Source organism: Rutilus rutilus (assembly GCF_951802725.1).
Source record: "Rutilus rutilus genome assembly, chromosome: 12".
In the NCBI taxonomy this organism is placed as follows: domain Eukaryota; kingdom Metazoa; phylum Chordata; class Actinopteri; order Cypriniformes; family Leuciscidae; genus Rutilus; species Rutilus rutilus.
This window is the reverse complement of record NC_140217.1, coordinates 20,001,804-20,016,095: the sequence shown is the minus strand read 5'-3', so window position 1 is coordinate 20,016,095 and position 14,292 is coordinate 20,001,804. Positions and strand designations below refer to the sequence as shown.

General features: G+C 36.7%; 2 protein-coding genes across 2 annotated transcripts; both read right to left on the bottom strand.

Moving 5' to 3' along the window:
* Positions 1-265: 265 nt before the first annotated feature.
* Positions 266-2,624, bottom strand: cbx8b (chromobox homolog 8b). Its single transcript, XM_084426723.1, has 5 exons — positions 2,433-2,624; positions 2,277-2,320; positions 1,957-2,022; positions 1,799-1,865; positions 266-1,585 (listed from the first exon to the last, which is right to left on the bottom strand). The coding sequence occupies exons 1-5, from the start codon at positions 2,499-2,501 to the stop codon at positions 770-772; spliced, it is 1,062 nt and encodes a 353-aa protein (XP_084282849.1). The 5' UTR covers positions 2,502-2,624; the 3' UTR covers positions 266-769.
* A 5,240-nt stretch (positions 2,625-7,864) lies between these two features.
* LOC311301725 (E3 SUMO-protein ligase CBX4-like) lies at positions 7,865-11,898 on the bottom strand. Its single transcript, XM_084427010.1, has 5 exons — positions 11,752-11,898; positions 11,503-11,546; positions 10,948-11,013; positions 9,791-9,857; positions 7,865-9,684 (listed from the first exon to the last, which is right to left on the bottom strand). The coding sequence occupies exons 1-5, from the start codon at positions 11,818-11,820 to the stop codon at positions 8,296-8,298; spliced, it is 1,635 nt and encodes a 544-aa protein (XP_084283136.1). The 5' UTR covers positions 11,821-11,898; the 3' UTR covers positions 7,865-8,295.
* Between the last annotated feature and the right edge of the window lie 2,394 nt (positions 11,899-14,292).

Sequence of the window (14,292 nt, the reverse complement as noted above, 5' to 3'; positions counted from 1 at the left end):
TATATATATTTTTATATTATCCTCTATTTGTAAATATGATTCAGTATGACTCGTTGAATATGGACATTGGACGTGCGCTTTTCCATTTAAGATGCCATTAAATAACTTTTTATTCGCACTTTTTACAGATCTTTAATACTTACAAAATCGCCCAACAATATATGTAGAATAAATAAAAGTTAATTTAATTAATTACTAAATATTTATGAATACTAATTTGAGCTGAAGCAAAAAGAAACAAAAGAAACATGTTCATTATTATTTTACATTTTAAAAACATATTTTTATTTTACACTTTTATATCAGTAAATTGATATGGTTGTTGTACCGTGACACAAGTTTACAAGGTAACTGACAATATAAACTTACAAAAAAAAAAAAAAAGGAAAAAAAAAGGTCAACGTAAATTACAAGATTTCAAAACGTAATGACAAGACGCAATAATATGACGCTAAATGTGCAATATGTCAACTTTAAGGCTGTACATAAATGTTTGAGTTCGTGTGGGAGAACTAATAGACTCATATATATTTATTGTTAACAATTTGTAATTAAAATGTATTTACAGCAAATTATCTAAGAACTCTTGTATGCATTCGGACACAGTTCTAGCATTGTTTAACATGTCTAGCATGCAAATCTCTTAAAGCAGCAATTTCACAATAAATACAGATTTCAGTGGGACAGAAAACGGAATAAGATTTTTTTTTATACAATACACAATACAGAATATTTTTGATAATAAAAAGACCTCTGAAGAAGGGCAAAATCATCTTTTGTCTTTGAAGAAGCCTTTATCTGTGCTACTCTCTTTGATCGTTACAGTCAGTAAGTTTGTTGTCACATCAGTAACTAAAACTTTCTCCACATTGCTGAAGGAGGGTCTCCAAGGATCTCCCTCCTCAGGCTCTCCAAAAATGCGTGACACTGGGATTTTGGCGATAAGTGAAGGCTGTCTGCTGGTGGAATCACCATGTTCAAATGTCCTTCGTTTTGAATGATGCTTCAGGTGTTTGTGGTGAAAGAGGCTTGTTTGTGGTTTAGTCCTGCTGGAATGCAAATTCCACTCTGGAGAAATGTGCTGGGTACTCCTGCTTGGAACAACTCTGTTTTGTTTGTGTGAATAGGTAGCATCCATGTGCTTGTGAGATATTTTAATTCTCCCAATCATTTCAGAGCATCTCTCTTCGTCTTCACCCAAACCCAACTTTGCCATTTTGGAAGGAATGCTTGCCATGGTTTCATCTGCAGCTCTTTTTGCATGCCCTGGATGCAAGGAGCTTGTGTAGCCATCTGTGAACCGTAATTTGGGCTTCCGTCCTCTCTTTTTTGGGGCAAGGGTAAATGCATCAGTGCTGGGTCTTGGTAAGGATGGAGAACGATGCTCCCTTGGTTCTGGAGGTGAATGCCTTACACTCTCCCCTCGGTTGACTGTGCTGGGAGGGAAAATGGTGGGAACCACAGCACGCAGTCCCTCTCTCGATCTAGGGGTTATCACAGGCTCTGGACTGGGATATGCAACATGAATGCCCCTGGATGATTCATTCCTAAATTCATAACACTTTGCCTTTTCTTTAGCTTGGGCCTGCAAAAATATATGATTTTAAAAAATAAATGCAAAAAAACAAAAATATGCCCTTTTTAAAAAAAAAAAAAAAGTGTTATTTATTCATGTATAGGCTAATATCAAGGGCTTCAGTGCAAACCCAGTTACATAAAAGTTAATATTATACACAATATATATATTTCAACAAAAAAAGATGTTCAAAAACTATTTTAATAAATAAATGACATTAACCTTTAGAAGAAAAGTCTTCAGCTTAGGTCCTCTTTTCTTGGGTCCAAATATTTCTCTCTCACGTTCCCTGAATGAAAATACAAAAGCATGTGTGAAAATGTCTGTATTTTTGGCCGCCTAATAATATAATTATTATTATTAATCTTTATTTATTTTACCGCTCTTCAAAGGCAACGAAAAGGCGCGAGTCTAGGATATTTTCCTCTGGTTCCCAAGTACTGTACCTGTGAGAACAAAAAAAAGTTTCACGTGATGACTGTCAATCTCTAGCTGCATTTAAACCACTGCTTTATCGGCCACTAGCAGCAGGGCCAGCTAATGATGCAGCATGCCATCTGCCAAAACCAGTCTGTAGTAATAACCAGCATGTTAACCTGCCAGCTGATTGTATGGCCTTCGCGATATTTTGACAGCCATCGCTGTCACTAAAACGATAGACAGGCACGATAGACAGGATGGGCATGCATGCATTACTCACTTGGGTGACCAGCCCTTCCATTTAACGAGATATTCCATTCGACCCTGTGCGTGCCATCAGACACATACACATAAAAAAAAAATTCGTTAGCGTGAGCCGAAGACATGAGCGCATATATGCAGAAAAATGTCGATATCACTCTCACTCAACACATACCCGTCGTATTCGTCTCTTGATGATCGACTCGGCCGCGAACACCCTCTCCCCGACAGCCGATAGCTCCATGTTTACCTTCGTCTACCGTTAGCTTGCAGCGAAGCTAGCTGACTGCGAGCGCGAGTCCAGTCCGCCTGCTCCTCTAGCTTCAGAATTCCATACAGCCCATAATACTCTCGTGCACAGCCAGACGTCATCACGTTCTTTAGCATGTTGCCTTAGCACCGCTTGTAGGTGGAAACATTTTGAGGCCGTTCATTGGCTCCGCTGTTGCTAAGTGGCCGGGACTTGCTTCTTAGTGACATACATGCATTCTTGACAAAAAATAGGAAAGACCTCCTCGGCTGAGCCTGCCCTGAACACATACACGTTAAAGTTTAATCGTCAAGACTAGAATACAGGAAAACGTCATCAATGAAACGTCAACTGATACAGGATATGTAGGCTAGGCTGTATGAACTCTACTTTGTATTTTCTGAAACAAGCATAATTCATAAGATTTTTCTGTAAATAGCTGTAAATAATAGGCTAATATAATATAGGCTACACCTGTTATGATAGGAAAATGTATGGCATCTTATTTTTTACCAATATTCTGCTATTCACAAAACTATTTGACTAATTCCGCTAAAATCTTAATAATAATTCCGCTAAAAAGTCTTAATCCATGACAAACGTCATGTCATTGTTGGGTTATTGATGTGTCCTACTGCAGGGTAATAGCCTAGATTTGTACAAACGAATGATTCTTATGTATTAGGCTATAGCCTAGTCGGTAATTAAACAGAATCTGTGATATCGCCTAAACAATGATCTGAGGCTATTCGTTAGGCTACACATTATTTGCTCTAAGTCTAGGAGGTAGCCTGCTAGATTTTGTTAGCCTATTCTTGATGAAGAAAAACGGACCGCAAAGCCATGTTTATCCCGTAGCCACACGTCTGCTCAAAATTATTCGAATATTTAGATTTGGTCTCCAACTGGCTCTTTCGAAAATAATAATAGGCTAATTATAATAATAATAAATAAAATGAATAAATACAAAATTAATTGTGTGATGCTTTTGTGTAAGACATTTAGCTGCCAAATGAGAATCAAAAATCAAATAGATCAAAATAGATTAGACTACAGCATGCCTACTAAACTGCTTGAGCGCAAACCCAGTTAGCCTACTTAAAAGTGAATATTATACACAATATATATATTTCAACAAAAAAAGATGTTCAAAAACGATTTTAATAAATAAATGACATAACCTTTAGAAGAAAAAAGGTTATACTACTAAACTAATTCATATAGCCTACTTCTATTTTAGGCTACATTTCGCCTATAAAATACCCCGATTTATTTATATATATATAAAAAAAATATATATATATAGCCTATATAAAAAAATGGTGTAATAATGTATGCTAATAATAATAATTAATAGCTCAAAAGATGACAAGTCAACAGTAACTTCTGGTAAAGACAACTAAACATTTCATAATTATTATATCTTTATTAGTAGGCCTATAAGAATTATGCACTTCTAAAAGTAACCTCTGTATATAGCCTAGTTTCCCTTATAACGATTACATGGGTCAGGTGTTACTGCATTAACTTTATTTTTAGCTCAAAAAATCTCGAAACAACAGCAATAATTTTTTAAGAAAAATAAGATTTCATTTATGTTTTTTAATTGAAAACAGATTTGAATTTTAGAGAAAAATATGTAGATAATATAATATTAGGCTATAGGCTATATTAAATGATGTAGCCTATGTAGCCTGCATAAAATAAATATAAAAATACGTAGGCTACTTTTTGTAATTGGGTGTTCCATAAAGCCTATAATTCAATTAAATAATCTCACATAATTATGTTGGTTTAACGAAAAAAAAGAAGAAAAAAAGATGAATATATATAATAAATATCACCTATAATCATTGAAATATCATAGCATACACAGCCTACATTATTGTCAGCTAGACATGTGAAGGAAAAACAGTCATTCTTTTTTATTTTATTTTATTACCCACTCGTGACCATAAAAAAGGGAACTATGTTATCGAACATTTTCCGAAAATGTTTACCAATCTGATGCTATAGCTAAATTACGTTATTAATAAATAGGCTAATTTCCTGGCTGAATTACATACATTTTCACACTGTAAGCAAGCGTTTAAATGTATTATTTAGAAATAAAATTTGGGCAAAGATAGGCTTATCTTAATCAATAAAGATCATATTGACTGATAACTTGGTGCCCTGCAAAATTAAGCGTTGGATGTGCAGTGGTTCATTCGGTGAGTGAAAATGATGTAGGCCTAGGCTATATCCGCTGCAAAACAATGAACAGTTTGAACAAGATAGACCTATTTTGACGATTGTAAAATAATTTTCTCCAAACTAAAATCAAGGCGGTTTCAGGTTTTTTTGTCTTTATGCATAAACAGGGCTTATGGTTGATTTTTTTTTTTTTTTTTTTTTTTTTGCGGAAGATGATTGGTGGTTTGACAACTGCAGTGCAGTGGTTATATCCGTATACGCGATCTCGATCGAGCTGGAAGAATATTATTGGTTCGCTCGTTTCTGGGCAACCAGCATGAGAAATTGTGCACAATTTACAAAGGAAATAGCAATTACCTACTACTTTTTTTTTTTCCTGCAGACTTTTTAAGAACATTTTCGATAAAATAAAAATAAATAAAAACACACACAAAAAAAACAGTAGGCCTATTCGATGTAAAATATATATATATATATATATATATTTTTAAAATCATTACATTGCTTCCCTATTCCTGTTGGATTATTTAGGATACACTAAGACTTCTTAGATATTTAATGGGCCCATAGTTATAGGCCAATTTGGGATTTTAAATCGAGAGCTTTCATAGTTTACCTGTAGCCTATAGGGTAAATTCAGGTTGATTGGGACACTTTTTCCCAGTCATCTCAATGGCATATATATATATATATATATATATATATATATATATATACATGCTATAATTATAAAATTGATATTAAAATGGAAAAAGTCGTGCATTAGCTACGGTTTACAACATAGGCTATATGTGCCAAATAAAATTAATCTAAGTCTCGCCAGTAAACATGTGGGATAATCTTGTATTAAAAATATTTATTTATTTATTTATTTATTCATTTTAGGTAAATAAAGAAGAAGAAGAAAGTATGTAGTCCAACTGCAGTTATAGCTTATTCTGCAGATTATTTTATGTTTACAAGCGTCCTAAAGACGATTTGTAACCTATTAGATTAGATCATATTATTTAAAAAAAAAAAGTCATTAACATAGGAAGGCTATTTTTCACCACAAGCAGTTAAAGGGTCCATATCTCAACCACGGCTTTAGAACGCTTCTTTTCTCATGATCAAATCACTTTATTTTAATAAAGCGATCTGTGGCAATTTCAACCACAGCTTTCAGAACATTTCTGTGTCCCCTCTCATTATCCAACGCTTTATTTTATTTTATGTGCCTATAAATAGCCTAATGTTTAACTCAGATAATATGTACTACTTTATTATTTCAAAATAATATGTTCAAAGCATATTTTAAATAACCTTGCGAAATTAACAATCGACAAAATGCGCTGTAAAGCTGAATTCATAAGCTGATCGCAAATAAAGTGGATGGACCAAAGGAAGCCATTTTATAACCGCAGCGAAAGCAGCTTTATCTCAGACGGTGCAGCATGAGGAAATGGTTGATTCCGTTTCATTGCTTTTCCGAAGCCCATCTTTGACAGATTTCACGGTTAACCAACCCCTGCCTCATTTTTGGATGGACAAATAGCTCATCCACGAGCCCATCCAAGCAGTCTTGCCGTGAGAAAGAGACGTTTGCTGTCCGCCATGTTAGCGCTGACACACACAAAAAAAGAGTCTGGTTTTATACATCAGGCTGTTCAAAGCTTTACAAGCTCCATGATAGCAAGCGAAAGCTACCACGAAGCCATAATTAGTATTCTAATATTCTAGCCTACGGTGTGTTTTACCGATAAACCTTTTACGATGCATAGTACGCTATTCTTGTCGGGGTTGTATGGAGCGTCTTGCGCATAAATAAAGTTTATAAAGAAATAAAGCTAGCATATTATTCTATTTGGAGGACATAAAATATAAAGTCTATAGCCTATTCTATCTGTAAAAGCGACATTCATTCACATTCTGGAATGCTTTATGGGGGTTACATATAGGCTAAAGACTAGCCTACTGCCTAAATGCCTGTTAAATGTTAATTGTTGAAATGTCAGCGCTGTTTTAACTTATTTTTCTGAGAGCCGCGGTAAACCCATTTATTATAATCCATTTTACGTTGTCTGTCTTACCACTGACCTCAAAATGTGTGCTGAAAAGACTTACAGGAGCAAATATGCTATTACGCCTTATACCGAGTTCAGGGTATTAGATTTTAAGCAACAGTGTCTGATCCGATTGTAAGAGGTGTTTTATTATTTTATTATCATTATTTTGACAACCTGAGGTTCTCGCCACATGGCTTGAGTAAAATGCTGTGTAGGCTAATCATTCACTGGGCTCAACCGTAAACCTTATCTGAACAAAAAGGGAAAATGCATTCGAAGGCGCGATGAAAGTTTCCCTCTTGCTTTCCCTGGTCTGCCTTTAGTGCCTGATAGCTCAAGGAATTTCTTTGTATGCTTGTTTAGAGGCAATATCCATCATGAAAACAGATTTCAGTTTTCTTAGATAGCCTATTCCTGTTTAGCTATGTTTCTTTTAGCAAGTTGAAACATATGACATCTCTTAAACAAAAATGAATCCAGCGACAAAATTCTTGACAGCCCTAATGTTTTAAATTGGATGATTTACCTGATCTCGATGATGTCCAAATGTAGGCTAAGGGTATAGCCTACAGTAGATGCTTAACGCATAATTATACACTATAAAGTCATACTGTACTTTTTTTTTAGGTTTTAAGTTAGGCCTTGTCTAAAACGTAGCTTCGAAAAGCGAGACAAAACTGCTGCCAGCCAGCACTCCAAAAGACGTGCCTAATTTTCAGCGGATGATACATGCTCTGTAGGCTACTAACTGTATGCGGAATTGCCATGTTTCTTTTTATTGAATCAATTAAATGTGACACTAGGCAAACCCCGTTAGCTAATAATAATAATAATAATAATAATAAAAAACATGAGTTACACTTAAAACATGAGTTACTCCAAAACATGACAGAAGTCTTAAGTGTCATTCACCTCCCTGCTCATCTGTGCTGTTCAGGAGTTGTGCAAAGTTCATTCTGATATTGATATCTTGTGCATTTACATGATAGTAATGATGCTTTGCTATCTCTCACATGGCCTATCTGTTAGCTCGTCTCACATCGGTGCAAATGGAACTTCTCTATTCATCACACACCTGCTTGCAGTACAAGCAAAGACTGAGATCTTACTCAAAAACATAAAATAAAACTTTTAATATGCTTAGACAAACCTTAATAACACATTTCAATTGACATTTTTTAAAACAAGGACTATAAAATACAGATCAGTAGAAAACATTTCTCAGTATTACATGTGTAGCAAGTGCTCCTCCTTATATTTAAGCCTTCTGAAATAATGGCACTTCAAATAGCTTTGAGCTAATATGAAACAAGCTGAACAGAAAAACCTGTTTAGTTTATTTTTTCTATCCCTAACATGGAATAGTTAAATGTGTGAATTTGAAAATTAATTCATTTTTTTGAATGCAGTCTGAAACTATCAAAACTTTACACTAGATTGTTTCAAAATATCCAGGCAAGTTTGAGGACTTGATGATTAAACATGCTTTACTTTTTTTTTACAAATTCACAGTTAATAGTCAGTAGTCTTTATAGACTTTATATCCATCATATATTCCTAAACTTAACATACTCCTTGAATGTCACTGTGAGGCAGTTCGCTGTGACATCAGTGATTATTATATTCCCCAGAAAAGGTGTAAAGCTTGGAACAGATTTTTTCATTTCTATCTCTACTTGTCCTGGTGTGGACACCACTTCTTTCCCAGTTGCAATATAGTTTCCAATCTGAGAATGTGTAGAAATGTTTCTCTCTTCTCTCGACCTTACACAGCTGAGGTCTATGGGTTCATCTTGGTTGAAGTCCAGGATTTCAAAGTCATGTACGCCAGAGTGCTTATGGTCATTGAAGTCTGTGGTGCCATTGCAAGAGTGAGATAAGTCAGTATTTGGAGCACTTATACTCTGAGAACTTAAGAACCTCTTAGCCTCCCCGCTACCACTGTCTGCCTCAGAGCAGCAACGCTTTTGAGGGAAGGTTGGGGGACCATATTGGGTAGATTGGGTGCCTCTTTGATCATTCATCTCAAAAGGCAATGGAGTCAGACTGGTTTTGGTTGTCAGTTTCAAGGGTTGTTCATCAGATGCATGCTCTCCGGTGCTGCCAGGCTTCTTTGAGTTGTTTGGTTCAAACACAATGGAGCATGCTTTTTTAGGATTGTCCTCTCTACAAGATGATAGTCCATTGGAAAACCTCAAACAGGCAGACTCAGCTTTACTGTCCTTTTTTATCACTTTTACAAGACTTTGCTTCTTTGTGTGCTTTATCTTCTCTGTACATTCATCTGTTCCACAGGACTTACAGTCCTGTGCTTGCCTTTTTTTCTCAGCATCAGCCATTCCCTTCTTAATTTTAGCTGTCTGTGTGCCATTTTCCATGTACTTGCTCATGACAATGACAATGCGCCCGTTTTTATTCTTGTTCTTCACAATCTTCAGTTTGCTGCTTATTCCATTGGCAGGTGCTGTGTCCTCCTTTGCATTGTTCGCAGTCACGTTTAAGTCATCTCTACCGTTTAGTTTAGAAAGGTTTTTCAACTCCATTGTAATATTCCTCACCTTACTGAGGCACCCAGAATCCTTATCTTGAACCCATTTCTGCTGTAGAGCTGGAGATAAATTCCATTCCTTGTCAGTCAACTCAGGAACTTTGGTCTCTCTGAGCCTCTGATACAGGGAGTCATACATTTTAGGGTTTGGTTGATAGTGGTGGTGTTTCTTGCTGTTGAGCTGGTAGTAGTGCTTTTTTTTCCCATTTGTTCGTGCATTTCCCTGCTTGTCTTTTGGGTTGGGCTGGTAGGGATGGTGCTTCTTACTGTTAAGCTGGTATTGCTGGCTTTGAACCAGGTCTGAAGTTGCTTTGGGTTGGTTATCCTCATCCTGAGACACACCCTGAAGGTCTGTAAGAACACTGGATCTTCGGGCAAATGATGGTACCTTGGAAATTAGACAAATTAACAATGAGCTTTACAGTATAAACAGGTGTGACTTTCACAGAAGTTAATTGGGTACATTGTGTTCGTGACATGATTGTAAGTATTACCTGCAGGAGAAGATGTTTTGGTTTTGGCCCTCGTTTGCGATAACCCATTAGCTGCTCTTGTCTTTCCCTGAATAGAAAATAGTTTTAGATTATACAAAGTCATGATAGAAAGAAACACATGACACAAATATATTTAACTTTTGATTTATTCAGACCATTGTCCCATTATGGGGCATGTCAATGACTGTTTTGTGTATTATTTACATATGCACTTAATTTGCCCACCAGTGGCATTACATAAAATTTGATTACATAAAATAAAGAACATTCACACCTTGTTTACTAATTTGGTGGACAATCCCAGTTAGAAAGAAAGGGTAAACAAAAAAGAAAACCAGAAAGATTGCAAAACTCATGAATAAATTATTATATTAATAATACTGCTATTTGACGGGTTATTTGACAGGCTTTTCTGGCTTATATTATTTATTTATTTTTTATCTCAAACTACGTCCATGAGCTATAAAGAAATGGGCCATTAGCTATTTTCCCATCGACCTTCTATAAAACAATATTGCAAAAACGTAATTAGACGACCTAGAACGATTTTATACTCAAGGGGCGCGTGCAATTACTCCAAACAGAATTCCTTGTCACGAGGGAGACCGCTAATGGTGCACGCAGATGCCAGTCAAAGGGGATGAATACCCGACAAAAATGTGTGTGGAATTTCGAGGAGGCGTGAATGCACATGTAGCCACGAAAAACTGCCCATTTGTAATGCAAAATACAGTAAATTAGAGTGTGCATACACCTCGGCTTTAAGCTTTTTGGTTTAGGGCATTTGAAGATGTCTAAAAGCGAAAACTGTCAGCCCCAGACGAAATGAATAATAGTACAATATTGAAACAGCGGTACGTTTGTTTATGATAAATGGTTCCACAAGGATTGCAAGGCGTCGCAAAGGATCACATTTTCTGGCCACGTCTATATGTAAACATCCTTTAATGGCTGTGCTCTGATCGTGGCAATTCAGTCATAGCCTATGGCGCGCCTGCGCACAAGTTCTCTCCCGCTCTTGTGTGCTCCCCTTTCTGTCACCGAGAGAGAAAGTGAAAAAGAATGAGCACGAGCGGTAGTGAAAGCATCTTCCCTCCTTTTCCCCTTTCGGCTGTACAAGGTCAGAGCGTCAAGCCAAGGCTGCATCTATGTCTCACCGGTTTTGGAATGCGACGAGAAGTCTCGGGTCCAGAATATTTTCCTCTGGCTCCCACGTGTTATATCTATAGAAAGAAGAAAGGAGGTGGAGAGCGAGGGAAGAGGGGGAGAGCAGAGAAGCATGAATATCACCAGCTCTCTCAACCGAACTATCTAACGTGGTGGCTGTCATCTGAACGACTAACTAACAGGAGGCACTAACAGGAGGCACTAACAAGTTCCTGTTTAACGTTCCGATTAAAAAATATTAAGTATAAAATAGCCTACTGATAACCTTTTGGTAGCCTACTGTTATATCGTTTTAAAATATACGATTATTTTGCATTACAGAACCCCATTTCTACAGCATTAAGCTTAAATATGAAACAATATTATTTACCATAAAATACATTATTTATTATTTACACCCACCCCTCTCTCTCTCTCTCTCTCTCTTACACACACGCACGCACGCACGCACACTCACACACACATACACACACACACACACACACACACACACACACACATTGAAATAGCACAGCAAGCAAGTGACATCTTGAAAGGAAACTTACTTGGGAGACCAGCCTCTCCACTTGACTAGGTACTCAAACCTTCCCTGCAAATATCACAAAAACAAAGCCAATTACTAGTGGAAATTGCTGTAAATATAATAAATAAATAAAACATTACTATTATTCCGAGTTTCAGAAACAAATCCATACTCTTGTTGGTCTCGCTTTTAAAATACAAACATTACTTGCACGTTTAATACGCTTACAACATGAACAATGTAAAGAATGTGTTAAGAGAAAACCGTAAACCTTTCTAATGCGTTTCTTTTCGATGCTTTCCACCGCGAAGACGTGCTCACCCGCGGCGGGCAGCTCCATTTTCAGCGCGCGCTGTAATACTTCTCAGTGCGCGCGCGATCGCTTCTCAAGTGAGACTCAGTTTTAACTCAGATGAGCTGTACAACGTACTTCATGCAAATAGCTATGGGCTTGACGTCACACAGGAGGGGCGGTGTAGAGGCTGGTCAGCCCTGTGCCGCGGGTTTAGCGAACGAATGAAGAGTCGTTAGCAGCCCTTCAGGTCCGGGGCGAGAATTCTTCCTTCATGACGTAAAGTAGGAAACAATCGTGGCAATTAAACCATTTTTTTAAATCAAGTTTGATTGCTTCATTATTTGTCATTTAGCAGTTTCGGGTGACTGACAGGCTAAATCATTATCAGAATCTAAAATGTTTTTTTGTTTGTTTTTTTATGTGCGATTTACCCTCCATTTTAAGTTTATATCAGTGCAGGGACAACTTTGAAGAAGATAATATTATAAATGAATAGCTGCTCTATGATAGATAGGCCTATACTAAAGTGAAGAGTTAAGCTCTATGAACAAATGCAATGTTTGGTTATGTTGAACAAACACCTAAAAATCACCGATGTTACACTAAAACCTATAGCCTACCTTCCATTACCATAATAAATTAGATTATAACATAATAATTTTTTGGTGTCCAAGACTTGGTTTGACCAGGACGAATTGACTAAATTTAATTTGGATAGATTTGGTGCATGTTTAAAACGTGATAGGTAGACATAGCGCACGCCTAGGCTACTCGTCCTAAACAGTTTATTTTATGTTCCGAGATCTGTCTTCGTTTGGGAAAATTGCATTTAGAGAGGTTACAAATTATTTTGTTGTTTGGATACAAGTCGCCTACATAATACTATGATCAACAAAATGTAGTTGTTTAGACTCATTCAACGCACGTTAGAGTTTACTGCAAATATAGGCTACAATATGTAGGTCACTGTGGTTGGTCTTCAAAGCCTCTAGCACTCAACTAGCTGATAGGCATTTTCATCTGACATCTGCCTTCTGACGGCCAACGGCTGCTGTAGGACCTGTGAAAAAAAAAAAAAAAAAAAAAAAAAAACCTGCAGTGGCAAACGAATGTGTGAAAACCCTGGGCAATGACTACTCATTCACTGCATGTGCCACAAAGGCTGTGCGTACTATCTTAAGTGGGAAATCTCTCTCTCTCTCTCTCTCTCTCTCTCTCTCTCTCTCTCTCTCTCTCACTCACTCACACGCACACGCACACACACACACACACACTTAAGAAATGCTCACTTAATAATGTGCACCCATACTCAAAATATGCACTGATACACTTGCACACATACACTTAATAATATGCACAATCATACAAACATAATAATGTGACTTTGCGGCCACAAAACGGTACAAATCTTCAGAAAAATTCAGCATGATAAGGGTTAACTGCAGGCGGCAATTCTCAGCCTATTGCAGAGAGGCACGACTGCCTTTCCTTATAAGGCAATGACTGCTGAACAGCAGCGAAAATACTTGAATATATGCTATTAAATGAAACATCAGTAGCCTATGTATTCACTGACATTATGCAGTTAAAATTGACTTCTCAGATAGATAAAAAGTTTATCTTCTAAAGAATCTTGTGCAGGAGACGAATTGTAGCATTGCAAACATAGTTTAATCGCACGAACCCATTTGTGTCATTTTACGGGAGATTCTGTAGTGTAAAATGAAGTTTAACCAATGCAATAGCTAATTTTAGCAATAGACAATCTTGAGTTAGCCTACTTGTTTCATTAAAGAACAATATTTTAACATTTTAAACCTGCTGATCTCTGGTGCTCATATGGGAGATGTTCATGTTACTAGGCTAATTTAAATCATGTTAAATAAAGAGTTGGGTCAAGTCTTTCACATACTGTGCCTCAAGTACTAACATAGGATGGGCTGCACTTAACAAAATAAAATACAAGTGTTGTAAGTAACATCACCGCAAACCAAGAAGAACACAACTGTGGCTTCAGATTAAATTTCAGAACAACTGACACATGCTCTCTCTTCCGACTAAGCTACTGTTTACAAAAAATACTGTGAATAATCTGGAAAATTTACGTAAGAATCCGTGTAACTACTGAAAGGAGAAAGGATCGTTATACAACAGAATTACCTCTCTGATTATCCTTCAGTGCTGGTGCGCATGAAACTTTGAATGCAACGAAATATTTCGTTCTTTTCTGTTCCCTGTCAGCGCACAGTTTAGATGTCTGTCACGCTTAAAATGAGAACATTAAACATTGCTTAAAGAACTTGCAAAAAGAAGCAGAAGCTCTCTAGGTTCAAGGGTTTGATCAAAGGGATGTTTTCAAGAATTCATTGTCACATAGATCTTAAATCCATGACTACGAAGTTTCTGCTTCCTTCGAATGTATAACGTTGAATATGCGAAACCTACTTGTCGCAGTTACTAAAAAGGTTATAAAGGTAACATTAGAGCCTGACAGTTTTGAACTCGAGTTTGGCTGGT